This window comes from Quercus robur, chromosome 2, assembly GCF_932294415.1.
Source record: "Quercus robur chromosome 2, dhQueRobu3.1, whole genome shotgun sequence".
NCBI classification, from domain to species: domain Eukaryota; kingdom Viridiplantae; phylum Streptophyta; class Magnoliopsida; order Fagales; family Fagaceae; genus Quercus; species Quercus robur.
The window spans coordinates 28,737,237-28,751,379 of record NC_065535.1 but is presented as its reverse complement, the minus strand read 5'-3'; the positions used below and the strand labels follow the sequence as shown (position 1 = coordinate 28,751,379).

The 14,143-nt window shown below is 32.9% G+C and overlaps 1 protein-coding gene across 1 annotated transcript; it reads left to right on the top strand.

Moving 5' to 3' along the window:
- Positions 1–1,407: 1,407 nt before the first annotated feature.
- Positions 1,408–4,776, top strand: LOC126706315 (GDSL esterase/lipase At5g41890). Its single transcript, XM_050405733.1, has 5 exons — positions 1,408–1,724; positions 3,391–3,521; positions 3,657–3,899; positions 4,005–4,263; positions 4,376–4,776. Exons 1-5 carry the CDS (start codon positions 1,502–1,504, stop codon positions 4,609–4,611), a joined length of 1,092 nt encoding a protein of 363 aa, XP_050261690.1. The 5' UTR covers positions 1,408–1,501; the 3' UTR covers positions 4,612–4,776.
- The last annotated feature ends 9,367 nt before the right edge of the window (positions 4,777–14,143 follow it).

Here is a 14,143-nt window from a genome sequence, read left to right as displayed (position 1 = left end):
CAAGAATAGCACAATATGTAACAAAATACTGATTCAGTCATTTCTTCTTGCATCATCTTTCTCTATAAGGTCAAATGTGGTTATGCATTTTTTTTCCCTTTCGTTTCCTGTCGGTTTCCTTTGTCCTTAATTTGGGAATTAATAAAATAAAATAAAAACAGAATATTGAAGATCATGATATAATAATATATAACAACAGAAGTTGTGGTCATTTCAAAATGACAAATGAATGTGCATCTTTTAGTTTGTGTGTAAAAATCATCGAGAGATTTGAGACATGAATTAATGCAGTCTAACAAGTAAAACACTCACTGGGACCCTGTAAATCTATGGCTGTCTACACGAAAATGTTGTCTTGTGAAAATGATAAGCCACTAATTAGTTCCATCCGTAGTCTTCCTAGTTGCTCAGCAGAAGACGTCATTAACGTTTGTCATACCAGCCTTGCCAGTAGGGAGCCCACTTAATTAATTAATCAAACAATGGACGGTCTTTCTTTTGGTCATTAAATCTTGTACACAAATTTGTTTCATAATATTATTGTTTTTAAAGATATGATTGTTATTTTTAAGTAAAAATATCAATTGATTTTTGGGTAGATAGAGTTTGAATCTTAGATCTTTTATTCAATGGTAATAGAATTTATCAATTAAGCTGATTAAAATTCATATAACGATTGATTTTTACATAACATGTTGTGATTGTTATATGACAAAGGTAAATATATAACAAAGGTAATGTCAATACTCAGTTGTGGACTCAAGTAAAAGGGATTTTTTTTTTTTTTTTAAAAAAAAAAATTCTATAGCTACAATAGAGGGGGAAATGATCTCTTAGAAATACTAAGAAGTTCCAATTAAACTATAAAGCTCTTGGCATAAAAGGATTAAAACTAATATAAATTTTACTACAAAAAACTCACAAATTAATGTGATAATAAAGTGATTGATGCCACTTCATCAACATAAAAAAAAATAAACCAACAAGTCTATATATTGACACTAAAAACTTCATCGAATTTTTACACCCTCTCTTGTGTTTTTGAGTTATGGTGGGTTTTGTTGAGTGAAGTGGCAATACTTGTAAGAGAGGATGTGAAAATTCGGTTCCACTTGCAAAACTATAAATAAATTCTAAATGACTTTTTAGATTACACATTAGTTTTTAAAGATAATATAGTAAATTTATTCCATGTAAAAATGATGTTGAAGTAATGACACCTTAACAAACGGTAAAAATGTAAAAAAAAAAAAATAGTTTTTTTTTTTTTTTTTTGAGAAAAAAAAAAAAAAAAAGGTTGTGTGATCTAACATTGTTCCAAATATGAGGTCATGAACACATGTAATATGTCAGTATTTCATAGACCTAGTCTCCCACGAGGGGGAGACATGTTCAAAGATGCCCTTACCTGCTTTGGCAGGCCATACGTATATACCTACTCAACCATCCTATTTTATTTAACTATGTTAAGGTTACAAATTACAATATAATTTTCAAAACAATGAAGATCTTCGTTATTTTTTTGTTTATCTCCTTGCATATCTTGCCATGTCTTTCTTTTACTTCATTTGTGTTTGGAGATTCTCTGGTTGATGCTGGAAACAATGACTATCTTTTCACACTCTCAAAGGCAGATTCACCTCCTTATGGCATTGATTTCAAGCCCTCTGGTGGTAAACCCACAGGCAGATTCACCAATGGTCGAACTATATCAGACATTGTGGGTAATGATACATGCTTGTTTTTTTTTTTTTTCTTAACTATATTTTTATGAAGCTTATTTCTTAAGTAAAATAAACCAATCTAAATAAAATACCAAACCCACATTGAGTGTGTGTTTGGTACTTTGGTCTTCTAGAACATAATATTTGGCATTAGCCACTCCATTGAAAGTTGAAACTGTCTCATTCTCTATTGATTGGTCTCGCAAGTAACTAGTCACTCAGTAGGTACCGACACCTTTTTATCGGTGTTGAGCTTATTAGTTCTAGTATAAACGATGTGGTTGACAGCAAATCGGAGAATATATATAAATATATATATATATATATATGTAAATCTGACATTATGGTACATTGTTACTATATATGGTAGTACTTTACCTTTTCTTTTAAAATTAAGGCTTTATAATTGATTCTGGTCCTATAATTTTTCTTATTAATATGCTATGACAGTTTTTTGGCAATAAGTTTAGGTAAAGAAATCTGCTGAAAAGTATTAGAAGGCATTAATGCCAAGGTCGGTAAGTAGGGAGAATGATAAAAATAAATATGTGCAAATGTTGCCCCCAACTGCCCCCATTCATATTCTCGAAAATGACATTTATTATAAGTTCAGTGGGTGAATTTCACAATTTAAGGTCTCTTTGAATACCGCTTATTTTGCTGAAAACTAAAAATATTGTAGCAAATAATTTTAAACTAATTTTCACTCTCAGCCTTGACGCAGGATAGTACAGTGAGACCATTTAGAGTGAAAACACGGTAGCAAATTATGTTTGGATACCACTGTAGCAAATAGTTTCAGCAAAATCATTTCAACTAACTTTAGTTGTGGGTCCCACTTTTTCAAACGCAAACGCAAACTTTCAACTAAAACGTTCAATCCAAACGCACACTTATTTTATAGGTGTTGTTAACTAGTGCTTTAAGGCACATGTTAAGAATTAATAAAGGAAAAATTTTTACTGGTAATTGCTGCATAATAGGTTATGTAGCAGCCAAAAAAAAAGTAACATGTGTCCTAAAGTCATGTGCAATATATGTACATGATCAAGGGGCCCTTGAACATATGTTGCTTTCTTTTTGCTGTCATATAACCTATTATGCAGCAATTACTGTAGTATGCAACAAAATCTTTCCCATTAATAAATGCTTAAATATAAGTTGTAATGCATATTTTTCAAAAAAGATAATAAACTTGTTAATGATTTAGTGGGTTTCAGCACAAATTCATTTGAATATTTGTGTTTGTGTACAATTTGAGTTTCTTACTCGTGACTCATAATGACACCGTTTGTTTAAATATGGTTTGGGACTTTGGGGTTCAAATGATATTGAGATTTGGGGTTTATATATTGATAAAATTTAAGTACAATTCCTTAGATATTGTACTTTATATTCTCCAATTAGATTCAATTATATGGTTATATTGACCAAAGAATTATATTGTTAAATTTAATTGTTCATAAAGAAGATAACACTTGTCTCTTCTTTTTTATGAGAACCATAGCCCAAATTTTCCCTCCTCATTTTTCTAACTATCAAATTATTAATTTTTTTTTTAAAGAAAAAAGATAACATTGTTTATATTAACCATAAATCATGCTAAAATTTACTATTAACCATTATAGATTGTAATATTAAATTTTGCTTATTGTGGTAAAATCAGGTCAAGCCCTTGGATCCAAGTCATTTCCCCCACCTTACTTAGCCCCAAACACTCAAGTTGATGCAATTCATAGAGGAATAAATTATGCTTCCGGAGCCTCAGGCATACTGGATGAAACAGGATCCTTGTTCGTAAGTATATGTTAGCGTTGATTTCATTCACAAGATGATCAATTGAGTTTCTAAAGTACTGACTAGAACCACTTCTTTTCTTCTCTCTCTCATCTTTTTTTTTTTTTTTTTTAATAATTTTTTTGAACTTATTAGATAGGGAGAGTTCCATTAAGGGAGCAAGTGAACTATTTTGAGCAAAGTAGAAATTACATGGTGAATGTGATGAGAGAGAATGGTACAAAGGAACTTTTAAAGAAGGCAATCTTCTCTCTAACCACTGGGTCCAATGACATATTGAATTATGTTCAACCATCAATACCCTTTTTTGAAGGTGACAAGGTTTCTCCCTCTACCTACCAAGATTATATGGTTTTCAACTTAACCGCACAGATTAAGGTATAATAATTTGAAGAACATAGATATATAGTAACATTTAATATATTTCTTCTTTCAAGTTGGTGATATTCAATTACATCATTTATTATCTATGGCTTTGTGTAGCGATTACATGAACTGGGGGCAAGAAAGTTCATTGTGGTTGGGGTTGGACCACTAGGATGCATACCATTTGTTCGATCACTTAATTTACTAGCAAGTGGAAAATGCTCAATTAAAGTGAACGACTTGATCCAAGGCTACAATAAGAAACTGAACATGGCGTTGGATCAATTAAATCAACAGTTGGGACCAGAAGCTATTTTTGTATATGCTAACTCCTTTGATATTGTCATGAGGATCATACTAAACTATCATCAATATGGTAGCTAGCCTAAATCCTTAAACTCCTTTGATTTTGTAACCATTTATTGGTTTAATTTCAAATAGTTTTCAAGTCCACTAATTCTTTTTTAATTTTTTGTGGATGTTGTTAGGATTTGAGAATGCAAATGACCCATGTTGCGGAGGAAACTTTCCACCATTTGTTTGCTTTAAGGGCCCTAATGCAAAAACCTCTGCTCTGTGTGATGATCGATCAAAGTATGTGTTTTGGGATGCATATCACCCAACAGAAGCTGCTAATATCATCATTGCCAAAATGTTGCTAGACGGGGATGAAAGCGTTAGCTTTCCTATCAACATTCGTGAGCTTTACAACTACAATTCCTAGCTAGTGTGTTGAGAGTATCATTCAGAATTCACTAGTCCAGCTACAAGTCGTTTAAGTAGTTTTCTGTGTTATGTAATAAGTGGTTCTACCACGTGCAGTGCATGTGATGCTGAAGTTAGTTATCAGTGGATTAGTTTGTTATTTCTGTTAGTTAGTTAATCCTGTATAAATATCATTATCCAACTTAATGAAGATTCAGTTAATTAAGCATTTTCATCATCAGTTTCTCTCTAAATTTCAATATAGTGACCTATCAAAAGAAAGATTCTGGCTGAATGTATCTATATGTGTGTAATGCTTAAAGATTAGTATTAAGTTGGACATCACTGGACAGGTTGGATTGAGGTGTATTGCAAAGTTGATTGAGAACTTGAGCCCTAGTTTTTTAGTGTTTGAATCCCAAAAAAAAAAGTGATGAGATCCATATATGTTAGCTAATTATGGAAGAAATGATGATCTTGCCATGCAAACGAAGTAATCGGTAACATTAAACCTATATTTTTTAGGGGGGGGGGGGGTGTTTGGAAATCAAATCACGGACAAACAAGAAAATCATAGACAAACACACACATAGAGCTGTCAAGATCAAGATTCACATCAAGAACTTGATGATTGCTTCAATTGCTGCATAAAGAACTTTCAAGAAGATCTGAAACCTTTGAGAGGTGTCTCAAAGTCACAAGTAGGAGAACTTGTGGTTGCTGTAGATCAAAGAAAGAAGTAGCCCGTGGACTCGAAGCTGTCACATGGTCATGGTAGTAAGTTTTCTACACGAGGTAGCAATAGGATATTAATGGTCTAAGTTTTATTGTACAAATTTCAATTCTTTTATAGTGGATCTAAAAACCTAACAAGTGGTATCAGAGTAGTTTAGCTCTTGTGTTAGATCTTTTGATCTAAGAGTTGATCATTGACTCTTGTTGTCATGGAACACGATCACTCTCTTGTGATCTCCCCACACTTTGATGGTAACAATTATGCCTATTGGAAGGTTAGGATGAAAGCGTTCCTGAAATCTATAAATGAGAGAGTGTGGAACGCCGTTGAATACGGATGGGAGAAACTAACTACTCTTGTTAGTGAGTGGTCAACATCCCAAAAAGAAGTAGCCGCTTTTAATATTAAAGCCATGAATACTATTTTTAATGCTGTCTCTATGGAGGAGTTTAGGAGAATCTCAAATGTTGAGGTTGCTTATATTGTTTGGAAAATCCTCCAAACTGTGAGTGAAGGCACAAAGGTAGTTAAAATAAACAAGTTGCAGCAGTTAACAACTAGATTTAAAAGTATTAGGATGTTTGAAGATGAAAGTTTTAATGAATTCTATGCTAAGCTTAATGACATTGTTAATTCTGCATTTAATTTGGGTGAAATTTATGATTAACCTAAGATTGTTAGGAAGATTCCTAGATCCTTAACTGAGGACCTTAGACCCAAAGTAACTGTCATTACTGAAAGCAAGGATGTGGACTCCATCCCTGTTGATGAGCTTGTAGGATCTCTTCAGTCCTATGAGTTTAACCTACCCAAAACAAACAAATCTAAATCAATGGCTCTTAAGTCAGTTAATGATGTTGATGATAATGGATTTGATGATGAACTCTCTTCTACAAAGATTACATATCTTGCCAAGAACTTTAGAAACTTTTTTAGGAATAATAATAGAGGGACAAGAGGTAGAAACAATGCTGAACCTAAGAACTTTAAGAAAAAAGAACCAACTAAAATCAATAATGCTGAAAAATCAAAAGAAAAAATTGGTCAATCTTCTAGTAATTCTCTAGGTTAAGAATGTTTTGGTTGTTAAGGGTATAGTCATATGAAATCTGAATATCCAACATTTTTGAGATCAAAAGGTAAAGCTATGGCTGTAACCCTTAGTGATGGTGAAGTTTCTAATCACGAGTCTGGAAGTGATGAAGATGAAAACTTCTTTGCTTTCACAGCTACAGCTGTAGTTAATAAAAGTGATTTGGTTGAAGAGAACCCTTCTGATGGGGAACTCTCTAAGTATGCTAACTTGTAAGAAGTTTATAACAAGCTATGCAAGGTTGCTGTAAAGGATGCAATAAGTGTGGATTTAGGGCTAAAGAAGATAGCCACTCTTGAACATGAAAAGAAAAAATTGTTGTTGAATTTGCTTGATGCTAATGAACTGGTTAATAAGATGAAGATTGAAAATATTATGTTGCTTGATAAGATTAAGAACCTAGAACTAGAATTGTCTATTGCTAGAGAACAAACAAATAGGTCTGTTAGTTCTAAACTTGATCACATGTTAATTATTCAGAAGTCTCCCTTAGACAAATCAAGTTTAGGTTCTGTTGATAGCATCTCTGTATCTGAAACTCATTCCCCAAACTTTATTTCTTCTTCTGAACCATCTAAGATAGAAGTTGTCAAACCAAAAGAAGATGTTCATGCTCTTAGGAAGATTAGGGTTGATCTTAAAGAATCTAAGCCTAAGAGTCCTAACCTCCCTAAGGACAAGAAGCATGATAGACCTTTATGGGTTTGTCATTTTGTGGAAAAGCTGAGCATACTTTCCCAAACTGTTTCAAGTTGCAAGCTACAAAGTGAGCAAATAAGCAAAAAGTACATGTGCCTCAAGCACAAGATCCTATGGTACTTCTTGGTGAATTGGTAAAGGCTTTAAACCTTTATACTAATATTGGAATTGCTCATCATTCTAATCTAAATAATAACTTCAAAACCAAAGTTGTATCTAAGAGGTTGTGGATGCAAAAAGCTCAATCTAATTGAGTCTTTCTGACATGGTCCTTGTACTTTAACTCAAAATTCTTTGTGACCATTTTCTTGATGTTTTTGTTTTTTGTTTTTTTTTTTTTTTAAATTAAACAAAAAAAAAATGGAAAGAGGAATGTGGAAGAATGTGTTTTGTATTACATTTCATGGATGTGTAGTTAAGGTTGGCCATATTATCTTTACATAACATGCTTGTGTACCTTGATTAGCTTAGATGAGCTTTTTTTTTGCACTTTGCTAGTTTGAGCTATGTAGTGCATGTTGTGTGTGAGTTGTTTATAGTTTTTGATCACATGATCTTGATTTTGAAGTCACATGCTTTTAATTGTAAGGACTAAAAAATCATAAGAAAAAGGCATAAATAACCATTTCATCACGTTTACTAGCTAATCATGAACATCTTAGTGCATATCGTAAGATTTTGTGCTCGAGAAAGTGTAGCCTTAAATAAAATATATATAAAAAAAGGAAAAAAAAAAGGCATGTATACAATAAGGCTAAATAAAAAAAATGCATGATTGCAAGCTTGTTTTTTAGGAGATGTGAGAGTTATATGATGTAACTCTTTAGGTGATAGTCACTTTCAAATTTATGTGATGAATAATGTAGAAATTGTGATTGATTATTATCTACATATCACCTCACATGTATCTTATGCTATTACTAGTTGCACACACTTCACAAGTTATTCTTTGCTAAACTTAGTACATGAAATTGTGTGTGAATTTGGTTTAGCCATCCAAGATTATATATTCTATGATTTTGATACAAAATATGTTCATTGGTTGAAAATTTAAGGGTAAAAAGTGTGAAAATCTTGTTTTTGAAGTTCTAGGTTGAAAACAAATGTTTTTGAAAAACTTTTAAACTCATTCTCATGCATTTCATTCATGAAATTGTTTGGGTTGAGTGTTTTCTGCAAAAACTTTTGCTGTTTTTCAAAAAATCCAGTTTTCCAGAATTTCGATTGATCGAATGTGTTTTTTGACCAATCGAAAATCCCTTGAGTTTTTAAGCTTGGTCTCTGCCTGATTCAATTCGTACTCGATCAATCGAATCTGTTTTTCAATTGATCGAAACCATTTTTTGACCAATCGAAATTTTAAGTTTTTTTTAAAGAAAACCTTCTACCTTGTTTGATTGGTACCTGATCGGTACTTGACCGATCGAGATTCAAAAGAAAAGAAAAATAAAAGAGTTTTTCACCTCACGTGTTCTTCACTTTTTCAAATAGTCTTCTCTCTTTTTTTCCTTTTCTTTCTCGACCGATCCAATCCAAGACTTTTTGTTGTTTTCCTCCTCAAATCTTCAAGGTTCCCCCCCCCCCCTCAAGTGTAGGTAAGACCTATATACCCTTCCTTTTTCAAGTTATTTACATTTTTCATGCATTTTCTTCATGATTTTCGAACTAAAGATTTTTGGGATTTTTGATATTCTGATTGTTTTTGTTCAATTTTGATCATTGGATTTTTGTTCTTAATTCGTATACACATGATTCCCATGCATTAATTTGATCAATTTGTGATTTGGGAAGAATTGGAAATTCTAAGGCTTGAAATTTTAAGAAATTGGGGTTTTTGTTCAATTGGGCTTAAATTGATGAAATTGACTTGTGAAATTGATGGATTAATTCATTATATGATGTTTTCTAACTAGTATAATGTCTAATTACTCAATTTGATTTGATTTTGAAAAATGGGTTTTTCAAAATTTGGGGATTTTGGTTAAAACTCTTTGTTCAAGTCAATTATATGAAAATGTTTTAAAAAATTGAACAAGCTTTTTGTGCATTAGAGCATGCATCATATGTGCCTTCATTACATGCATCATATAGATTGTTATTCATTGATATATTTTGTGCTCTAACCCTTTCTAATGTAGTCTGACCTTGGTTTTTGTGTTTTCTTGTTTTTTTCTTTCTACTCTTAGAGTCATGGTTAGGAAAACTAGAGCTAAGAAATCCACTACCACCTCCACTTCTGATTTTCAATGTTCTAGATTTCAGTTTAAATCTAATCAAGAAACCTATAAGAGGTTGAATATTTTTAGGTCTGTTTGGGCTGAAAGGAAAGTTATCCTAGATGAGGTTAATCCTGAGATACGTAGGAAATTTGAGAGTCAAGGTTGGTTACCTCTCCTGGATGTTGAGCATCCCCCTTTGGCTACTTTGATTAGAGAGTTTTATTCAAACATCTCTATCCATCTATTCCAATGATTCCAACATTCACTATATGAAGACTTGGATAAGGGGTGAAGAGTTTATTATTACCCGTGAGGTAATGGCTTCTGCTCTTAGTGTACCTTTAGTACAGTAGCCTGTGTACCCTTACACAGAATTTCCTCCCATTGACAACATCATGTCTCTTCTTACTGGTACTACCATTTGGCCTATTTCTCACACATACCATTCCTATTTGAGAGATGTGCATTTTTGTACGCTCTCATCACTGATGCTCCTATTAGTTTTCTTACTCTTTTCATTCGTTCTCTTGTTAAGGTTCATAGGAGTAGTGCTAAGTCTCATGGTTTGTTTTTCCCGGTTTTCTTTCATAGGATTCTGTTAGATTTAGGTTTAGAGGACTTCCCTACTTTAGAGCCTGTTCATATCATCGCCTTTATAGGTGCCACCTTTCTTAGGCAAAGAGTTGTTCAGTTAAAAGCTAGCTCTAAATGCACTAGAGTTGAGTCTTCTACAGGTGATGCCTCTAGAGCCCTTCCTTCTGGTGATCCTACTGTTGAGGATTTTGTGGATCCCACTGCTGCCGTGGATCCTCCACCGTCTACATCATCTTCTTCGTCTATGCGTACTATACTAGAGACGTGTCTCACCGTTTAGGCGGCTCATGGACAGATTTTGTTGGATTTGCTCAATGAGTTGCAACCTTACGAGTAGATTTAGCTTATGCTAGAGGTGCTTCTCCACCGGCTCCACCCTTGGATGAGACTTGATTGCCCTTTGGCAATACGTCACAAAAAGGGGGAGTGCATAGTGATAGGGGGAGATGAGGAGATATGAGATTTTTTGGTGTAGATTGTATTTTAGGGGAAGATATGTGTTATGTTTTGATGATGTGATCAAGTGTACATGTTAGGGGGAGACATTGTTTTTATATTTTTATGTTTCTTATTTTACTTATGATTATGTTCTTGTTTCACAAACTATGATACATTGGTTATGATTTATATTATGAGGTTATTCATGGTATATGCCTTTATTTTTTGTTTTGTGAAAACAAGAAATTTATTTTGGTTTACTTGTATTTTCCATACATGCGTTTATGGTTTGTTTAGTGTTTCAGGAATTTACAGGTTAATTCATTCGAAGCTGCTATCTACTTTTACAACTGATAGATAGTTAGGTTGAATTGTATTTTGGGCAATAATGTGTAATTGGGCTATTTTTTACTTTGAGCTTTTTATTTCGTGTAATGTGTTTTGTCACAGATTGTTAAAAGGGGAGATTGTTAGGTTCTAAGACTTTATAAACTAATGTATTAGAACTTCAATTTGTATATGTTGGCAAATCATGATCAAAACATTTAGTCTAGGTTTAGACTTGCTCAAAGTTTGGTTTAACGTAAGTTTGGAATCAAGTAATTGCATGAAATTACTATTCAATTTCTGCAAGGCTCAACCGATCGAAAATTAGACTCAATCGATCGAGAATCATGGATCAGCAATTTTTTGCAGAATTCTCAAACTAGCCCAAGCCCATATGACGTGTAGGATTAAGTGTTTCACTCTAAGTATAAAAGGAAAAACCCTAGCTACATTTTAGAAGTCTTTGTTGAGTTGTGTGTTGAATCTTTTGTGAGATCTGAGAGGTGTTTACCTTCAAACACACATATAGAGCTATCAAGATCAAGATTTACATCAAGAACTTGATAATTGCTTCAGTTGTTGCATAAAGAACTTTCAAGAATATTTGAAACCTTTGAGAGGTGTCTCAAAGTCACAAGTAGGAGAACTTGTGGTGTTGTAGATCAAGGAAAGAAGTAGTTCATGGACTCGGATTTGTCATGTCGTGGTAGTAAGTTTTCTACACGAGGTAGCAATAGGATGTTAGTAGTCTAAATCTTATTATACAAACTTCAATTCTTTCATAGTATATCTGTTTTTACCTTGAGGATAGCTAAATTAAATCCTCCTCAGGTTTTTTACCGGTTTGGTTTTCCTAGGTCATCAGATCTGTGTGTTCTTTACTTTCCACTTTATATTTGTTTTACACATATTTGTTTAACCTAGATTTAATTAACAAACTTGTTGATCAATTTGGCTTAATATTAGGTTAAACATATTGTGTGAAGGGGTCTAAAAACTAACAAAGACATAAGAAACTTGATTTAATTCAAGTTGATTATGTAGGCTGGTGTCTACAAATTTGTGCACCACTTACATAAGTATTAAAGGAAACTTATTATTCAACTGAAAAAGGATAGGTTTAGAGAGTTTGTGCAATGTGCTACAAAAGAGCCCTAAACCTACTTTCATCCGACATGTGAGTTTAGAATTCAAATCTCAAGACGGAGTCTCTATTTGGTGATCAAGGTTGAAGCCACAAAACCATCCCAATATGTTTGCTATAGATATCAAAACCTTTAAGGCTGTCCTTGGAGTCACTGACACGATTCAGGGGAAAAAAAATTAGAGTAGAAGAGTTTAAATGACTTAGAGCTAATCATGAGGTCACATCAGTAAACTTTCTATAGGGCAGAGTTTAGGATCATAGGTAAGACTCAAGTAAATTTCAATTCTATTAGTGGTTTTTTTTTTCTTTTCTTGGAATTTGGGAATGCACATGGTGATTTTTTCTTTGGATACATCTAACGGTTTTCCAGTTTAATTGATTGTATTATTTGGTAATTACCTTACTGTACTATGATAATTATTGGTGACTTATTTATTTTGGTTAATTAACCAAAAATAAATATTAATTAATAATTGGTTAATTTCAAAAATTGATTAGCTACGCATAAAATCAAGCAAGGGATCTAATGTTACTTTAAGATATCATTTATTCACTTTACAGGAGTCAAATGACAAGAATCCTTATGTTTGGGATGACGACAATACATTATGTGCTTCTATTTTATGGCTTTTTACTATTTTTTTAAGCTTATAATTTATAGTTATTTGGAGTTAGGTTAATATATAATGGGGGAATAAATTGTTAGGTTGGTATTTGAATAAATCTTAGGGATGGACTTCTCTCTCGTTATTGTTTCTCCCGTTATCTCCAGTTTTAAAATAGATGCATTACATTTGGCAGTTATCTAATCTAAGGATGTTCATTAAGCCATGTCACATGAGCAAAATAGTATAAAAACTAGGGGGGGGGGGGGGGGGAAGAAACACAAAGGAATAATGCAAAGAATGATTGAGCACCTTTTGGAATTCAGAACTTTGAATTCCAGTCAAGTTGTTGAAAACAATAGGGGTTCTACTTTGTGGTCTCACTAGACAATGGATTGTTTTGTGGCCTCACTAAAGCTGGAATGATGTGAAGATTTTTGTCTTGGGTACACTCAGTAGAAATCAAATCTTCTTTGTTGGGCTAGAATTCAAATGACTGGAAGATTTTGGAATTGTTAGATATTTTAACAGGTTGCTCAAAGGTTTTAGCAGAATGGTTTTATGTAAAATTTTGAGTTTGAGAAGTAGAGTTTTGTGTTAATCTTTGTTAAATGGGATAAAATTTTGTTCATGTGATGTGGCTTAATGAACATCCTTAGATTAGATAACTGCCAGATATAATGCATTTGTTTTAAAACTGGAGATAACGGGAGAAACAATAACGGGAGAGGAGCCCATCCCTAAATCTTATTTAATTCTAATAGAAGACAAGTCTAAGTTTGTTTTTTGTTTTTAATAATATGAATGTAAAATCATCTATTTATAGGACTTTTTTTTTTTTTTTAATACAAGATAGAAATTCTATTCTAGCTCATCTAAGTGTATATGTGTGTGAAAACTTCTTTATGAAGGCTTGAATCTTGACCCTTGCCCCCCATACCCCACAAATATTTATACTTGTGCAATGACCGTCGCACCAAAGGTGTATGGTTATTTATAGGACTTAACATTGAATAAGAAAACATGATAGAAATCATATTATTGAGTTAAACTGCATTTTCGAGGCTAGTTTTTCTCAAAAAATATCAATTAATTGCTTCTCTTGATTTTGTGATCTGTCCATATGTGAGGTGCCATACATAACACAACATTGGATTCATTACTGCTACGCTTACCCTTAATTTATAAGAAACAAAACTCCATATGGACCAATATCATTTGGCTTTAGAATGTGATACAACCAAAGCCCTGAAAGGCTGAAACCATGAATGAAATAAACAAAGCAGTAATATTATCTCCAAGATTTAACAATTAGTAGAAGAAGCATCATTCCAGAAAAATTTTTTCCCTGGCATTTAAAGCTCAATGCATGGCAGCATAAGAATAAACGAAGATAAACGGTTTTCTGACACAGCTAGCTATTAAATCCCAAGAGAAGTCAACCCCTCCCTTATTTTCTTGCTGCTAGAATAATTTCTTTCAGAACCATCATCAATGGATTCGAACTAGATCGTTGACCATTGCTTCCCCATAACAATTTTTTTTTTTTTTTTTGCTGATTTTTTAAAACAATTTTACTCTGTTAGTCAACCACCACCAATACTGATTAAAGATACAGTTATGCTGCTGAGACAGCCAGCTTAAATTTCAGACCACGTTAACGTGACAAGTGAGCCACAGACATGAATGAGTT

Excerpts from the sequence above, each read along its gene's own strand:
- LOC126706315 (XM_050405733.1), top strand. The coding sequence starts at position 1,502 with ATGAAGATCTTCGTTATTTTTTTGTTTATCTCCTTGCATATCTTGCCA. Across the intron at positions 3,522-3,656 it reads ATGAAACAGGATCCTTGTTC|ATAGGGAGAGTTCCATTAAG; the intron begins GTAAGTATATGT and ends TGAACTTATTAG. Across the intron at positions 4,264-4,375 it reads ACTAAACTATCATCAATATG|GATTTGAGAATGCAAATGAC; the intron begins GTAGCTAGCCTA and ends GGATGTTGTTAG.